The sequence below is a fragment of the Anolis carolinensis genome, chromosome 3 (genome assembly GCF_035594765.1).
Source record: "Anolis carolinensis isolate JA03-04 chromosome 3, rAnoCar3.1.pri, whole genome shotgun sequence".
In the NCBI taxonomy this organism is placed as follows: Eukaryota; Metazoa; Chordata; class Lepidosauria; order Squamata; family Dactyloidae; genus Anolis; species Anolis carolinensis.
The window spans coordinates 3516019-3531303 of NC_085843.1; the positions used below are offsets into that span (position 1 = coordinate 3516019).

Genomic DNA, 15285 nt, shown 5'->3' on the forward strand with positions numbered 1-15285 from the left:
CCTTTTAATAATAATAGAGTAAAATAATACATGTAATAATAATGATAATAAATAATACAGGAAAATAATACATGCAATAATAAATACAGGAAAATAGTAAATGCAATAATAATCATAATAAGATCAGAGTGAAATAATACATTTAATAATAATAATAATAATAATAATAATTATTATTATTATTATTATTATTATTACAGGCAAATAATACATGTAATAATAAATAGAGTAAAATAGTAAATGCAATAGTAATAATAATAAGAATAATAATAATATTATCAGAGTGAAATAATAAATGTATTACTGTATTTACATAAAGCTCAAATTTAAGATGAGACCGTCCAGCTCTGATCAAATCATGATTCTCATCTTCTTCCATGTAAATGTGCTTATGTATCCTTTTAATAATAATAGAGTAAAATAATACATGTAATAATAATGATAATAAATATTACAGGAAAATAATACATGCAATAATAAATACAGGAAAATAGTAAATGCAATAATAATCATAATAAGATCAGAGTAAAATAATAAATGTATTAATAATAATAATAAAAATAGAGTAAAATAAACATAATACAGTAGAGTCTCATCCAAGCCTCGCTTATCCAAGTTTCTGGATTATCCAAGCCATTTTTGTAGTCAATGTTTTCAATATATCGTGATATTTTGGTGCTAAATTCGTAAATACAGTAATTACAACATAACATTACTGTGTGTTCAACTGCTTTTCTGTCAAATTTGTTGTATAACATGATGTTTTGGTGCTTAATTTGTAAAATCATAACCTAATTCGATGTTTAATAGGCTTTTCCTTAATCTTTCCTTATTATCCAAGATATCTGCTTATCACTTGGATAAGTGAGACTCTACTGTAGTAGCAACAATAATAGAGAAAAATAATAAATGTAATAATACCAATAATAATAATAGAGAAAAATAATAAATGTACCATATCTTCTCGAGTATAAGCCGACCCGAATATAAGCCAACCAGGACCCTCACCCGAGTATAAGCCGAGGGGGGCTTTTTCGGTCTTAAAAAAAGGGCTGAAAAACTAGGCTTATACTCGAGTATATACAGTAGTTTTGCAAGGACTTCATAATACCTGTGGCTTCTAGATCAGGCATGGGCCAACTTGGGCCCTCCAGGTGTTTTGGACTACAACTCCCACAATTCCTAACAGCCTACCGGCTGTTAGGAATTGTGGGAGTTGTAGTCCAAAACACCTGGAGGGCCCAAGTTGGCCCCTATTTGGCCCCAAAAACGGGTCTCGTAGGACTTGTAGGGCTTGGATGCTGACCCTTCAAAGGCTTTTCTGACCCCTTTATCTGCACATTGGATGCTTGGAGCCTCTGTACTAATTCTCTCATCTCCTTTGCCAACCACACCAGCCTCCTGGGAGACCTGGCATCCAGGTAACGCCCCGAAATCCCTTGCTTGCTGCGGCCGAACGTGGTCCCAAACCCCCTATTCATGCATGATCACATTCCCTCACCTCTATCATCACTTGCATTGTTCTAAAAACTCCCATCCCAATCATTTCCTTAACATCTGGGCTTTGTAATTTATTATTATTATTATTTTGTAACATCTTCATCATCATCATCATTATTAGGACAGAATGAAATAACACCAGAGGTTTGATTACACACAAAAAAGGGAGGAATGCAAGAGCTGGAGAACCAATGAAATATATTATGGCCGATAAAAAAAAAAAAAACAAATCGGGGAAAAGTATCAGTTTCTTTGGAAAGATTACACCATCGACGAACAAATATTCAATGGGATAAAATTATAGGATGAGCAATAGACCTGGAAAAATGGTTCCCAACCTTTTTTTGACCAAGGACCACCTTGACCAGGGAACATTTAACCATGGACTGCCTTGACCAGGCACCCCCTTGACCAGAGACCACCTTGACCATGGACCACCTTGACCAAGGACCACCTTGACCAGGGAAAGCCTGGACCAGGGACCGCTTTGACCAGGGTCCACCTTGACCAGGGACCACCTTGATCTGGGACCACCTTGACCAGGGTTCACCTTGACCATGGACCACCTTGACCAGGGACCACCTTGACCAAGGACCACTTGACCATGGACTACCTTGACCAGGGACCACTTTGACCAGTGACCACCTTGACCAGAGATCACCTTGACCAGGGTCCAGCTTGACCAGGGACTGCTTTGACCAGGGACCACTTTGACCAGGGTCCACCTTGACCAGGGACCGCCTTGACCAGGGACCACCTTGACCAGGGACCACCTTGACTAAGGACCACCTTGAGCAGGGACTGCCTTGACTAGGGACCTCCTTAACTAGGAACCTCCTTGTCCAGAGACCATCTTGACCAGAGAATACCTCGACCAGGAACTACTTGACCAGGGACCACCTTGACCAGGGACCAACTTGACCAGAGAATACCTTGACCAGGGACCACCTTGACCAGGGACCGATTTGACCAGGGTTCACCTTGACCAGAGATCACCTTGACCAGGGTCCAGCTTGACCAGGGACTGCTTTGACCAGGGACCACCTTGACCAGGGACCACCTTGACTAAGGACCACCTTGAGCAGGGACTGCCTTGACTAGGGACCTCCTTAACTAGGAACCTCCTTGTCCAGAGACCATCTTGACCAGAGAATACCTCGACCAGGAACTACTTGACCAGGGACCACCTTGACCAGGGACCAACTTGACCAGAGAATACCTTGACCAGGGACCACCTTGACCAGGGACCGATTTGACCAGGGTTCACCTTGACCAGGGACTGCCTTGACCAGGGACCGCCTTGACCAGGGACCACCTTGACCAAGAAGCACCTTGACGAGGGACCACTTGACCAGAGATCACCTTAACCCGGGTCCAGCTTGATCAGGGACTGCTTTGACCAGGGACCGCTTTGACCAGGGTCCACCTTAACCAGGGACCACCTTGACCACAGACCACAGACCACCTTGACCAGGGACCACCTTGACCAAGGACCACCTTGACCAGGGACCACCTTGACCAGGGACCACCTTGACCAGGGACCTCCTTGACCAGGGACCACCTTGACCAGGGACCTCCTTGACCAGGGACCTCCTTGACCATGGACCACTTGACCAGAGATCACCTTGACCAGGGACCATTCTCCAACATTAGTGTCAAAAAGCTTATGAAGAAACTGCTTAAAAAATAGAAATATGTATAACAATACCCTCCCTTCCTCATTCTTGGACGTACATTAGACTTATGGATAGGCCTCACTTACTAACAGAACTCCATCATCAGCTCATTATACTTTCCTTTGCCTTTCCCCCAACTTTTATGATATAAAAGTGTGAAAACGAAATTAAAAAGTGTATGACTATAAAAAGAATAACCCCAGAAGTTCAATTCCTGTCTTGTTTTCCAGCGACGTGGCTGTGGAGCTGCCCTTCACCCTGATGCACCCCAAGCCGAAGGAGGAGCCCTTGCACCGAGACGGTGAGTTGAATCCTCCCTATGTTGTGCTATGGAACCCTGGGAGTTGTAGTTTTGAAAGGTCCCTGGCCTTCTCTTCCCTTCCAACGAGTGACGGTGCCTCACCAAACTACAACTCCCAGAGGGGTCTCATTCTGCTGTCTAAGAGAACGAAGATTTTGGAGGAAAGTCCGGCATTGGAGATGGGTGCAATGAATTTGAATGTTGACCATGGAGCCAGATGTTTTATGGAATGTTCTAGGAACATGTTGCTGAGATTTTAAGTTTAGCCATGGACTACAACTCCCAGAATCCCACAAACCAGCAGCCACTGGTGGAACCCATGCCAATAAGGCAGCGGATCCATCACAGGTTTGGGTAGCTTCCAAGGAGCTCTCCAAGGTCCTGAACTTGTTGGAGCAGGCATGGGCAAACTTTGGGCCTCCAGATGATTTGGACTCCAACTCCCACCATTCCTAACAGCCTCAGTCCCTTTCCTTTTCTCCCTCAGCCGCTTAAGTTGTAGTCTTGTGATTGTACTGAGCATGTTCAGACACAGGACTCCTTTTTGTTAGCAGTTTGCATCAGACCTCAGTGGAAGGGCTGAGAGGGAAAAGGAAGGGGTCTGAGGCTGTTAGGAATGGTGGGAGTTGGAGTCCAAAACACCCAGAGGGCCAAATTTTGCCCAAGCTTGCTCTACACTGTAGAATGAATGCAGATTATGTCAGTGCTGCAGAAAGGAGATGTCCCCAAAACTTCTGCCTGGATCTACTCTAGCGATAGACTTGAGGCTGTTGGCTCATCTGTTGAAGAACCAACATAATAAGCTACGGTCTTATTGCACTCTTAAATATCAGCATTTCAAAAGATTCATATGGGGAGTGGGCTTCCCATGGGAATGTTTGGGCTCGATCCAAGGGATGGGTGGGATTGACCTCCATGTTGTTGTTGTCATGATGTTTATTTGCACCCTACATTTTCTCTCCACAAGGAGACTCAAAGCATTTCAATACAACTCAATACCTATAAACATATTCAAAACTAAAGACTACTTGGGTCCCATTGAAGAATTGATTCAAAGGGCCTACTCTAATGGAGATGATGATTTTCCTCCTGAAATTAGCTTGCATCCTTGATGGATCTCCATCAGAACTATGGCTCTGCAATGCTCACAATGGGGAAATGGGAACATCTTAACGAAACTAATCCCTTTTGCCTTGATTCCCTGTGTTCAGTTCCAGAGAACGAAGCTCCCATTGACACAAATCTCATAGAGCTTGACACAAAGTAAGCGCAACCGGGGTGTTTTGGGGGAAAAGGAGGGCTTGCATGGGGATGCCACATCATTTGCGCACGGCTCCGCCTTTCAACGCTCCATTCCTCCTCCGCCTGTCATTCACTAACCGACTAATCCATCATCAATCCATCATTGGCTTCTCCATGTTTCATTGTGTTAATCTGTGGGTCTCTAACACTTTGGCGTCTAACTCGGCACGTTTCTTCTCTCCCCTCTCCTCTGTTTGCATGGTCACATCTCCTTGTTATGCATGCGCACCGTGAAGCAGGAAAAAGACAGTAAGAGCCCTTCTTCTCTATCGACGGTTGTCTTGTGTGCATGTCTTGTTGTTGTGTATAAAGTTGCCTTTGTGTTCTTTCTTCTGATGTCCTCAAGGGGGTCCAACCGGGCACAACAGCCCTGTAAGGTAGGACGGGCCAAGAACATGGCGGGTTTAAAGTCATCCAGAGAGTTGAGACTGGATAGTCCAAGTTTGAGTATTTAGTGGGATGGTAGATCCGCTCTGGGTTTAGTCCAAAGTTGATAGACCCAACACTGGAAATGCAGCATCATACCAATTCACAGTCAGTGGCTATTTCATAGGTGGGAAAGTATATCCACGCTGGATTTTAGTCTGAAGTTGAAAGGTACCAACACTGGAAAAACAGCATCATACCCATTCACGGTCAGTGCCTATTTCGCTCTGAGTTTTAGTCCAAAGTTGAAAGGTGCAACACCGGAAACAGTCAGTGGCTATTGCACAAGTGGGAAAGTAGATCCACTCTGGGTTTTAGTCTGAAGTTGAGAAGTCCAACACCGGAAATGCAGCGTCAAACCCATTCATAATCAGTGGCTATTGCAACAGCAAGCAAAGTAGATCTGCTCTGGGTTTTAGTCCAAAGTTGAAATGTGCAACACCAGAAACAGTCAGTGGCTATTGCACAGCATCATACCCATTCACGGTCAGTGGCTATTGCATCAGTGGAAAAGTAGATCTGTTCTGCTTTTTAGTCTGACATTGAAAGGTCAAGCCTTGAACTGCAGCATCACACCCATTAGCAGTCAGTGGGATGATCAATCCACTCTGTTTTTTAGTCCAAATTTAAAGCTCCAACACTTTGAACCACAACATCGCACCCATTAGCAGTCAGTTGCTTCTTCATCAATGGGACGGAAGATCAGTTCAGGGTTTTAGTCCGAAATTGAAATGAGCTATCCAAAGTGCTATGCCAATTTGCAAAGATGGACTCTAGCACTTTGCATTAATGCTTTAAAGTTTGGACTAGAATCCAGACCTTATTCCTCTAGCTATTGGCAAGGAAAACTAGAGATCCTTGGGGGGATGTTCACTACAGCTTGATTTCTGATCAGAGCAAAACTGAGAGTGACCAGCAAAGGAAAATCTGTGCCGCGAGGCTGAGATGCAACTCATAGTAAGAACTTTTTGGACATGCGCAAAGTTCAGTGAACTTTTCTGGGTTGTTGTATGTCTTTCGGGCTGTGTGGCCATGTTCCAGAAGCATTGAACTGAAGTAAAGTTACTGTTACTTGTTGCACAATGCTAACTGACACTTCTATTATACTGCAGGGTATATTTTGGCTCAGTAACAGTGGTAATGCTTCTATTTATTTACATTTACAATCTCTAACATGGAAGACCTAGAGATTTCTAAACAGGACTCCACTCTGGTGAAGTGTGTTCAATGCTTCTGGAACATGGCCACACAGCCCGAAAGACATACAACAACCCAGAAAAGTTCACTGAACTTTGCGCATGTCCAAAAAGTTCTTACTATGAGTTGCATCTCAGCCTCGCGGCACAGATTTTCCTTTGCTGGTCACTCTCAGTTTTGCTCTGATCAGAAATCAAGCTGTAGTGAACATCCCCCCAAGGATCTCTAGTTTTCCTTGCCAATAGTTCAACTCAGTGAACTTTTCTGTTCTCCCTCTTATAATCAGGCACAAGGATTTTTCAGCAGCTTGCATTACTTTTGTGTCACTTACCTTCACCTTCTCTCTCCCTCCTTCCTGCTGAGTTCTCATATTCAGCTGATATTTTTCTCTTCTAGGCTTTCTTCACTCATCCTTGCAGGCCGTCAAGCCCTCCTCTTGAACCTTTCCCCTACTTCCATCTCCTCAATTGCCTATCTGAAACCCTTGTGCTGCTGTTTGGACTAGCCAAGAGCTTCAGCTTTCTTTTCAAATCCTCCAATTTCTCCTTTCAGCTCTAGTCTCATTTTTTCACATTTTGAAAGAACTTCCTTAAACTTCATTCTTATACAAATCACACTTCACCAGAGTGGAGTCCTGTTTAGAAATCTCTAGGTCTTCCATGTTAGAGATTGTAAATGTAAATAAATAGAAGCATTACCACTGTTACTGAGCCAAAATATACCCTGCAGTATAATAGAAGTGTCAGTTAGCATTGTGCAACAAGTAACAGTAACTTTACTTCAGTTCAAAAGGTCAAACAGGGCAACAATATATACAGCAGTCTCTCTGAATTCACACAGAGGACAGAAATAAACAGTCCTTTTAAAACAGTTTTTAAATATGATTCATGCCTTAGAAATGATCAGTTGGCAGCCATTTCCTTCCTGACTATTTCCAGTCAGCACTCTCTTCACTCTCTGAGGTGAAAGTGGCAGTTAAAACCTCACAACTTCTGAGGATGCCTGCCATAGATGTAGGCAAAATGTCAGGAGACAATACTTCTGGAACATGGCCAGACAGCCCGGAAAACATACAACAGCCTTGCAGTTAAAACCATTTGTCTCAGTGGCAAGCTAGAGACAGCAGCCAATCAGAATTCTGGCTCCTAACTGGCTCATCCAATCAGCTGTTGACACATGCCTTTCCAGTGAACCCATTATATCATGATGCCTTTTTACAAATCCCCACATTCAAGACATATTTTTACACCGGAGGATTATGTTGGATTTTTGGTTGTGTGTATATGAAATGTAAATCAAGTGTTTCTGCTGTTTTGCAAGTGAGTGTTTCATCAATGAAACAGTTAACAGCAGGACAGTTTGACTGACAGCCTGCTGTGACCTATGAGACATGATTTCCGGCCTTGGAGGTTGGAACTTCCTTCGGACTAAGGAATGTGCTTTCTTATCTCTCTGTTGTACTGTGAGAGAGGAACTCAGCCGAAGAATGCCGGCTTCGAGTGATGAACTTCAGACTGCAGATGTCTTTGAGTCTGACTTTGGAGGAATTGGTGAGGGTAGAAATTCACCAATTCATCAGGGTGCTGGTCCGGAGCTGTTGATCAATGGTGTTGAAGAAACCCACCCACTTGCACCCTGACGCCCTGGCTCTGAAATTGACAGATTATAGGGATTCATAGAGCGGTGTTCTACTTGGGGATCTCTAGGTTCCTCCAGCTAATTGCTAGGGTCAAGTTGCACAGAACTGTCAGGGGATGATGGGGTGCAGAGTGGATTCCAGAAACATCATCCCGGTCTCACCTCCTTCTCCAGACTGTCTTCCCATGTGGTCAAACACACTCCAGCAGACGAGGGTTCGGTTGAAAATCAACGGCAATAAATCGTTATTTACATAACTATATACAAATAGAGCAAATCAGTCCTTTCTCCATGAGTGTTCTTGCCGAAGCAACTCACACACACACACACTGAAGACACTCCTCTGCATTCCACAGGACAAGAAGAAAGTCCCGGTCAAAACAAACTTGACCCCATTGGTCCTGTGATACGTCAATCATAGCAGGCTCTCATTAACTCCATAACTACTGGAATGCCTTGCCGAAAACTAACACATAAGGCATTTCTAATAACCCAGATAGATTTAACATTTCACAATACACAATACCCTGACAAGAACATGTCCCTGCATCTTCTCCAAGTTTGTCTTCTCTTTCTCATTCACGTTGTCTTTCCGTCTCCTTTTCTTCTTAGTGACGATGACATTGTCTTCGAGGACTTTGCGCGGCAGCGGCTGAAGGGCATGAAGGACGAGAAGGAGGAAGAAGAAGACGGGACGGACTCCCCGCAGCTCAACGACAGATAAGCCGGAGAGCTTCTCCCAGCGCTCTGCCTCGCTTTCTCTCTTTGGGTCCATCCACACCAGGCCTGGGCCAACTTGGGCCCTCCGGGTGTTTTGGACTTCAACTCCCACCATTCCTAACAGCCGTTAGGCTGTTAGGAATGGTGGGAGTTGAAGTCCAAAACACCCGGAGGGCCCAAGTTGGCCCAGGCCTGGTGTAGACACAAATTTCTGTCTCTTTCTCTCTCTCAAAACAATAAATGAATTTTTGGCACCACTTTAACTCCCACTGTTCAATGCTACGGAGCCCTATGAGTTGTAGTTTTACAAGGTTCTTTTGGCCTTCTCTATTAGAGTCCTGTAATATCTCATCAAACAATTACTCCCATAGCATCGCGTTATAGCAATTAAAAAGGTGCCGAACTGCATTATAATTTATTATTTATTTTATTTACATCATTTATATTCCGCCCTTCTCACCCCGAAGGGGACTCAGGGCGGATCACATTACATATATTAGGCAAACATTCAATGCCTTTTTAACACAGGACAAAGACAAACAACATAGCTCCGAGCGGGCCTCGAACTTATGACCTCCTGGTCAGTGGTTCATTGCAGTTAATTGCAATGGCTTGCTCTCCCGTCTGCGCCACAGCCCCGGAACCATTAATTCTGCTGTGTAGACCAACTCGCCCTTGGACACGTCCACACACAATTGTGTGTGCGTTTTATGTATGTTGTTGGGATGTGTGGAACACCACATGATGGGGAAAGTGCTTTGCTTTCCAATTTGGAGTGAAAAATATCAGTTTGCATTGACAGAAGTCATTCATGCAATTCTTCATCCTAGATTACACTATGTAACCAGATTCGAAACATTTTCTGTTCCTGGTTTGAAAAAGTTATTTCCTGTTTCATTGTGCAGTAGTTACTTTAAAAGTCATTTTTCTACTCCTGAAACTTTGTTTCTGTGCCTATATTGAATTGCTGGGTGGGTTGCTGTGAGTTTTCCGGGCTGTCTGGCCATGTTCCAGTAGCATTCTCTCCTGGCGTTTCACCCACATCTATAGCAGGCATCCTCAGAGGTTGTGAGGTCTGTTTTGAAACTAGACAAGTGGGGTTTATATATCTGTGGAATGATGTCCAGGGTGGAGGCAGATGTCAATGTTGCAATCTTGACATCTTGATTAGCATTGAATAGCCTCGCAGTTTCCAAGCCTGGCTGCTTCCTAGAGGTTCTTGGATGATTGTTAATTTTGTAATGTTTTTATAGTTATGCTACTTTAACCATGGTTTGTTTAATCTGTTTTTAGTTTGATACTTGTGTTTTGATTGTATATTTTATGATGTAAATGCGACTGATTTGGCTTGTCCCCATATAAGCCGCTGCAAGTCCCTCCGGGGAGATGGTGACGGCATACAAAAATAAAGATTATTATTATTATTATTATTATTATTATTATTATTATTATTATTATTACACAGCAAACAAGATAGATATGCTGGATTTCATATCACAAAATCACAAGTTGAACTCTTCCCAAGTGTCTAGGACTGTATTATTATTATTATTATTATTATTATTATTATTATTATTATTATTATTATTATATTCTTGCCTGGGGGAATCCTTTGTTGGGAGGTGTTAGCTGGACCTGATCAGCCACCTTGCTTAGCATTAAATAGCCTTGCAGCTTCCAAGCTAACACCTCCCAACAAAAGATTTCCCCCAGGCAGGCTTTGAAGCTACAAGGCTATTTAATGCTAATCAAGGTGGTCAATTGCAATATTCACAGACAAAAAAGTTCTTTCTCCCACCCTGGACATTATTCCACAGGTGTATATATATAAACCCCACTTGCCTAGTTTCCAACAGACCTCACAACTTCTGAGGATGCCTGCCATAGATGTGGGCGAAACGTCAGGAGAGAATGCTTCTGGAACATGGCCATATAGCCTGGAAAACTCACTGCAACACACCCTGGACATTCCATAGATATATAAACCTCACTTGCCTAGATTCCAACAGACCTCACAACTTCTGAGGATGCCTACCATAGATGTGGGCGAAACGTCAGGAGAGAATGCTTCTGGAACATGGCCAGACACCCTGGAAAACTCACAGCAACCTGTGAAAGCCTTCGACAACACATATGTTTAATTAGTTGAGACTTGATGAGAGATTTCTTGAGAAATGACGTGCCTCCCTCCCGCAGAAACAAAGTTTTGTTAGTTTCGTAAACTTTTCCCATGTTTTGATGATAGAACCAATTAGGAAACAGCATTTACAACCCAGGAACAAATATCATGTTATATAGTGTTACTAGCTGTGCTCAGCCACGCGTTGCTGTGGCGAAGTATGGTGGTATGGGAAATAAAGTATTGAGGAATTGGTGGTAGTTAAGGTAAAGGGTGCCCTGGGCTGAGTGGGTTGCTAGGAGACCAAGTGAGTGGAGCTTAGCCTTCTAACTGGCAGCAATTGGATAAAAACAATTATTTCTCTCCCTCTAATTAGGACTTTATTTTTCTTTTCTTCTTGTTGTATCAACCGAGAGGCATGGATGAGGGGTTGTGCTGTCAATTTTCGAGGTTGTGGTGTGTTTACTTTTGTTGTTTTGTCCACTGCCTTGATGCCATCACTCTTTTATATATATAGATTGAGTTGGAATAGATCCCCCCCAAAAGGGCATCCAATCCAACCCCCTTCTGCCAGGCAGGAAGACACCATTCAAACCTTCCCAACGGATGGCCATCCAACCTCATTAAGGCCTCTTTTAGGCTCAAAAAGTAAGGAATCGCATTAGGAGACTTTGTTATTTCGGTGTAGCAATGTCTCCTGGGGTATTATCTCCGCCGTTATTTTGTGCCCTTGACTTTTATGTCAAGCATTTTGGGGAATAATTGGGAAAGAGAAAGAGACACAAATAGGGCGCATCTACACTGCAGAGTCAATGCAGTTTGACACCACTTTAATTGCCATGGCTTAATGCTATACGGAATGACGAGAGTTGCAGTTTTGCAAAGCATTGAATCCTCCCCAAACGGCAACTCCCAGGATCCCATAGCATTGAACCATAGCCATCAAAACTGGTGCCAAACCACATTCATCCCACAGTGTAGACGCACCAAAAGAGAGAAGGGGTGGCCTTTTGCTCCCCAGCCCACCAAGTCAGGCTCCGTGGTCTCTTTTTGTAAACGTGGTTCCTTTGTACTGTTCCTTGAGAAAACCTTGGCTTCCTCCATCCACTCTGTGACGTTTTCTGTGTTTTTGTCAGATAAATTATTCTAGTTTATTAATCCAACGGATGGTTAAAATGATGATGATGATAATAATAAAAAAAGGAAAACCAAACCCAAAGAGAGTGGGACTTTATTGTGAGTACAAGCCTTTGCGTCGCTTCCCTTCCTTGAATCTCTGTTTGGATCTACACTGCCACGCAATGTGGTTTGAATCTGGTTTGAATCAATGTAAACTCATATAATGCACTAGCTTTGCCCGGCCACGCGTTGCTGTGGCGAAGTATAGTAGTATGGGAAATAAAGTATTGAGGAGTTGGTGGTAGTTAAGGTAAAGGTTAAGGTTTTCTCCTGACATTAAGTCCATTATAAATGGGTAATATAGCTGTGTGGAAGGGCCTTGAGTCTACACTGCCATATAATCCAGTTTTATTTATTATTATTTATTTATTTATTTATTTTTATTTATTTATTTCGTGTCAAAAGCATTGGATGAATATAATCCAGTTAAAATCAGATAATCTGAATTTTATAGGCAGTGTGGAAGAGGCCTAAATGAGGCCTAACTCTGCCTGTCCCCTGGGCTGAGTGGGTTGCTAGGAGACCAAGTGGGCGGAGCTTAGCCTTCTAACTGGCAGCAATTGGATAAAAACAATTATTCCTTTCCCTCTAATTAGGACTTTATTTTTCTTTTCTTTTTGTTGTATCAACCTAGAGGCATGGATGAGGGGTTGTGCTGCCAAGTTTAGTGTTTCTGGGATGTGTAGTTTTGTTGTTTTGTCCTAGGCCGAAATTTCATTATCCTTTTATATATATAGACTAGCTGTGCCCGGCCACGCGTTGCTGTGGCGAAGTCTGGTGGTATGGGAAATAAAGTATTGAGGAATTGGTGGTAGTTAAGGTCAAGGGTAAAGGTTTTCCCCAGACATTAAGTCCAGTCATGTCTGATTCTGGGGGTTGGTGCTCATCTCCATTTCTAAGCCGAAGAGCCGGCGTTGTCCGTAGACTCCTCCAAGGTCATGTGGGATGACTGCATGGAGCGGCGTTACCTTCCCGCCGGAGCAGTACCAATTGATGCACTCACATTTGCATGTTTTTGAACTTCTGGGTTGGCAGAAGCTGGAGCTAACAGTGGGGGCTCTCTCCGCTCCCCCAATTCAAACCTGCGGCCTTTCAGTCCAGAAGTTCAGCAGCTCAGCGCTTTAAGATGCTGCGCCATCAGGGGATATTATTTCCTAAAGGTTGTGAATATACAATATTTCTGATTGGTTTTTTTTGTTTGTTGGAGGCAAGTATGAATGCTGCAATTAGGAAAAATGATTAGGATATAATGGCCTTGCAGCTTTAAAGCCTGGCTGTTTCCTCCCTGAGTGAATTTTTTGTTGGGAGGTGTTAGCTGGCCCTGATTGTTTCCTGTTTGGAATTCCCTTGTTTTCAGAGTGGTGTTGTTTGCAATATTTTATGTGCTTCTACTGTCTGTGGCCCTGAGAAAACAGGATTTGCCAGACTTTGATGATGGGAATACTTTGTTGGGAGGTGTTAGCTGGCCCCGATTGTTTCCTGTGTGGAATTCCCCTGTTTATTTACTGTCCTGGTTTTAGAGATTATATTGTTCTGCATTATTCTATCCCAGTAATTATTTCATATTAAAGAAGAATCTCACTTATCCAACATTCGCTTATACAACGTAGTCTGCCTTTTCATAATCAATGTTTTTGTAGTCAGTGTTTTAAATTCATTGTGATATTTTAGTGGTAAATTTGTAAATACAGTACAGTAGAGTCTCACTTATCCAACATAAACGGGCCGGCAGAATGTTGGATAAGCGAATATGTTGGATAATAAGGAGGGATTAAGGATAAGCCTATTAAACATCAAATTAAGTTATGATTTCACAAATTAAGGACCAAAACATCATGTTAGACAACAAATTTGGAAGAAAAAGTAGTTCAATACACAGTAATTCTATGTAGAAATTACTGGATTTATGAATTTAGCACCAAAATATCACGATATATTGAAAGCATTGACTACAAAAATGCATTGGATAATCCAGAACGTTGGATAAGCGAGTGTTGGATAAGTGAGACTCTACTGTAAATACTACATAGCATTACTGCGCATGGAACTACTTTTTCTGTCAAATTTGTTGTATAATATGATGTTTTGGTGCTTAATTTGTATAACGATTACCTAATTTGATGTTTAATTGGCTTTTCCTGAATCCCTTCTTATTATCCAACATATTCACTTATCCTACCGGCCTGTTTACGTTGGATAAGTGAGACTCTACTCTATATTGATAATCTTATATTATCTGCTTAGAACTGGATTATATGAGGCCCCTTCTTCACAGCTGTATAAAATGCACACTGAAGTGGATTATATGGCAGTGTGGACTCAAGATAATCCAGTGCAAAGCAGATAATATAAGATTCTAAATGGGTTATAGAGCTGTGTGGAAGGGCCTTGAGTCTACACTGCCATATAATCCAGTGCAAATTAGATAATCTGTGGAAGAAGCCTAAGTGAGGCCTAAATCTGCCTGTCCCCTAACTGAAACCTGGCTGTCCCTTGGCTGGTTGCTAGGCAACCAAGTGGGCAGAGATTAACCCTCTAAACTGGCAGCAATTGGATAAAAAAATTATTGCTCTCCCTCTAATTAGGACTTTATTTTTCTTTTCTTTTTGTTGTATCAACCTAGAGGCGTGGATGATGGGTTGTGTTGTCAAATTTCGAGGTTTGGGGGCCTGTACTTTTGTTGTTTTGTGAATTGCCGTGATGCCATCACTCTTTTATATATATAGATAGATTCAGAGCAGTTAAACCACATTTATGCAGGTCTATACTGAACATAAAACACAGACTGCCAATTATATTAATAATGTTACCAACCTCTCTATCACATCATCTTATTGGACATTCCATAACATAACTTATTGCATAAGCAAAATAAAACTTATTGCATAAGCTATTGAAACGTCACTGCATCCAGTCTCTGGGCACATATCCTTTTGGCAAATGTGAATCTCCATAAATATGTGGAGACCACCTTTGGAAAACCACTAGTCACAAAAAGCACGGCCTTGTTAGAAGCCAACTCTTTGAACAAGTGATATTCACAAGCATTCATGTAATGGCACACAGGGAACTCAGCTGTTAGACCGAAGAACCATGTCTCTCGACTGCCAAAGGTAAAGATATATTACTACAATAATATATTTGATTAGCAGAGGATGGTTATTTTAACTACCCATTCATCTCTCGAGGGGATTTTATTTTGTCTCCAATATCTATCGTATGCACCG

At 42.4% G+C, this 15285-nt stretch overlaps 1 protein-coding gene across 3 annotated transcripts in view; it reads left to right on the forward strand.

Moving 5' to 3' along the window:
- arrb1 (arrestin beta 1) overlaps positions 1 to 12092 on the forward strand; it is a 182961-nt gene extending 170869 nt beyond the window's left edge. For 2 of the 3 annotated variants that reach the window (XM_062974415.1, XM_062974413.1), the window contains exons 13-16: positions 1398 to 1421; positions 3407 to 3477; positions 4689 to 4740; positions 8653 to 12092. In XM_062974415.1, the coding sequence (XP_062830485.1) occupies positions 1398 to 1421; positions 3407 to 3477; positions 4689 to 4740; positions 8653 to 8764 (259 nt within the window). In that variant the 3' untranslated portion in view covers positions 8765 to 12092. The remainder of the gene's footprint in view (positions 1 to 1397; positions 1422 to 3406; positions 3478 to 4688; positions 4741 to 8652) is intronic. The other variant, XM_062974414.1, reaches the window with a different exon arrangement.
- The last annotated feature ends 3193 nt before the right edge of the window (positions 12093 to 15285 follow it).